This window comes from Penaeus monodon, chromosome 19 (genome assembly GCF_015228065.2).
Source record: "Penaeus monodon isolate SGIC_2016 chromosome 19, NSTDA_Pmon_1, whole genome shotgun sequence".
NCBI lineage: Eukaryota > Metazoa > Arthropoda > Malacostraca > Decapoda > Penaeidae > Penaeus > Penaeus monodon.
Window position 1 is genome coordinate 26710514 of NC_051404.1, and position 1329 is coordinate 26711842.

Genomic DNA, 1329 nt, shown 5'->3' on the forward strand with positions numbered 1-1329 from the left:
AAACAGTGAATTATTTATAATTTACTTTCACTTAATCTTCTCTTAGATTTAAGCAAAACCAATACGAAAATCCACTAACACACATGACCACACTAACTTATCAATAAAACACACAGAAAAATCACCATTCACAAATCAACCTTAATTTACAGATTATTATAGTTTTCCCGAAAAATGGATTTCTATAGGTACGTCATTTCCTACGGCGAAGTGAGGACTGTTCACCTCACAGAAACAGGCGTCCGAGGTGAGCACTATAGCCACAGTGTACCCTCTCCTTCCTTGCAAAGAATTATACCATTGACGTGTTTGCCCGTCTCGATCACGGGGAAGGCAGGACCCGGAGTGAGACTGAGTGCTGCCACGTTGGAAGATCCAGGGCGTTTAATAGAGGGGGATGGGGCGTTGTTTGGTTAGGTTTGATGGTGAGTTTATTGGTATATATGTAAAGAATGGGTGATTTTGGAGTTCGGGAAGGAATATTTTTGTTATTTAAATGATCCTTGCCCTTAAAAGAAGCCTTTTTGGGTTTGTTATGAGACGTGATTGATGACTGAAGAAATTATTTTCACAGTACCATAATGACGAAATAAATTGCTATCATTATTCTGTTCCAAAGACACAAGGATATAATTTCTAAAAGTCCTCTATTACATTCTTCCCCCAACCTTTCCAAAGTCCACATACTTAAATGTTTCCCCGTCTATTGAGTCCTTCTCCAAACCTTTCCAAAGTCGATTCCCTAAAAACGTTTTCTATATATTTAATTCTTCTCCCAACCTCCCTAAGTCCACATACCTAAAACGTTTCTCTGTTATAGGATCCTTCTCCCAACCCCTCAAAGTCCACATATTAAAGCCTTTTTTTATCCACTGAATCCTTCTCCCAACCTTTCCACCAGACCCTGAACCAGTCAACAGCCTCCTCGTGAACAGCGCTAACACAAGCTCCCTGCACGTGATCTGGGCGTCGCTCGAGAACTGCCTCGACCACTACCACGTCTGTTACTACGAACCGAGCACGCCCTTCGAAACGTGCCAAGATATAACAGAAAGGGAGATTCACCTCCGTGACCTAAAACCTTGTACATCTTACACCGTCTTCGTCAGTACAGTTTCTTTCTCTGGAATCGTCAGCAACAGGACGTCTCAGTCGTCACGCACTCTGGATGTCCGTGAGTAACGATTCTTGTTTCGTTGATTTCTTTAATTTATGTAACTTATGTATTACTTAGTGTTTTGTTGGTGGGTGGATAGTTGATTTTACGTACTCCTTGCATTTATAAGTTTATAGATCAAAATATGTTTGGGTGCAATCAGTTTTTCTCTG

At 40.8% G+C, this 1329-nt stretch overlaps 1 protein-coding gene across 1 annotated transcript in view; it reads left to right on the forward strand.

Moving 5' to 3' along the window:
* Nucleotides 1–174: 174 nt before the first annotated feature.
* The window catches only part of LOC119585370 (fibronectin type III domain-containing protein 1-like), a 3946-nt gene continuing 2791 nt past the window's right edge, over nucleotides 175–1329 (forward strand). The window contains exons 1-2 of the mRNA XM_037934039.1: nucleotides 175–379; nucleotides 902–1174. Coding sequence (XP_037789967.1) covers nucleotides 175–379; nucleotides 902–1174 — 478 coding nt within the window. The remainder of the gene's footprint in view (nucleotides 380–901; nucleotides 1175–1329) is intronic.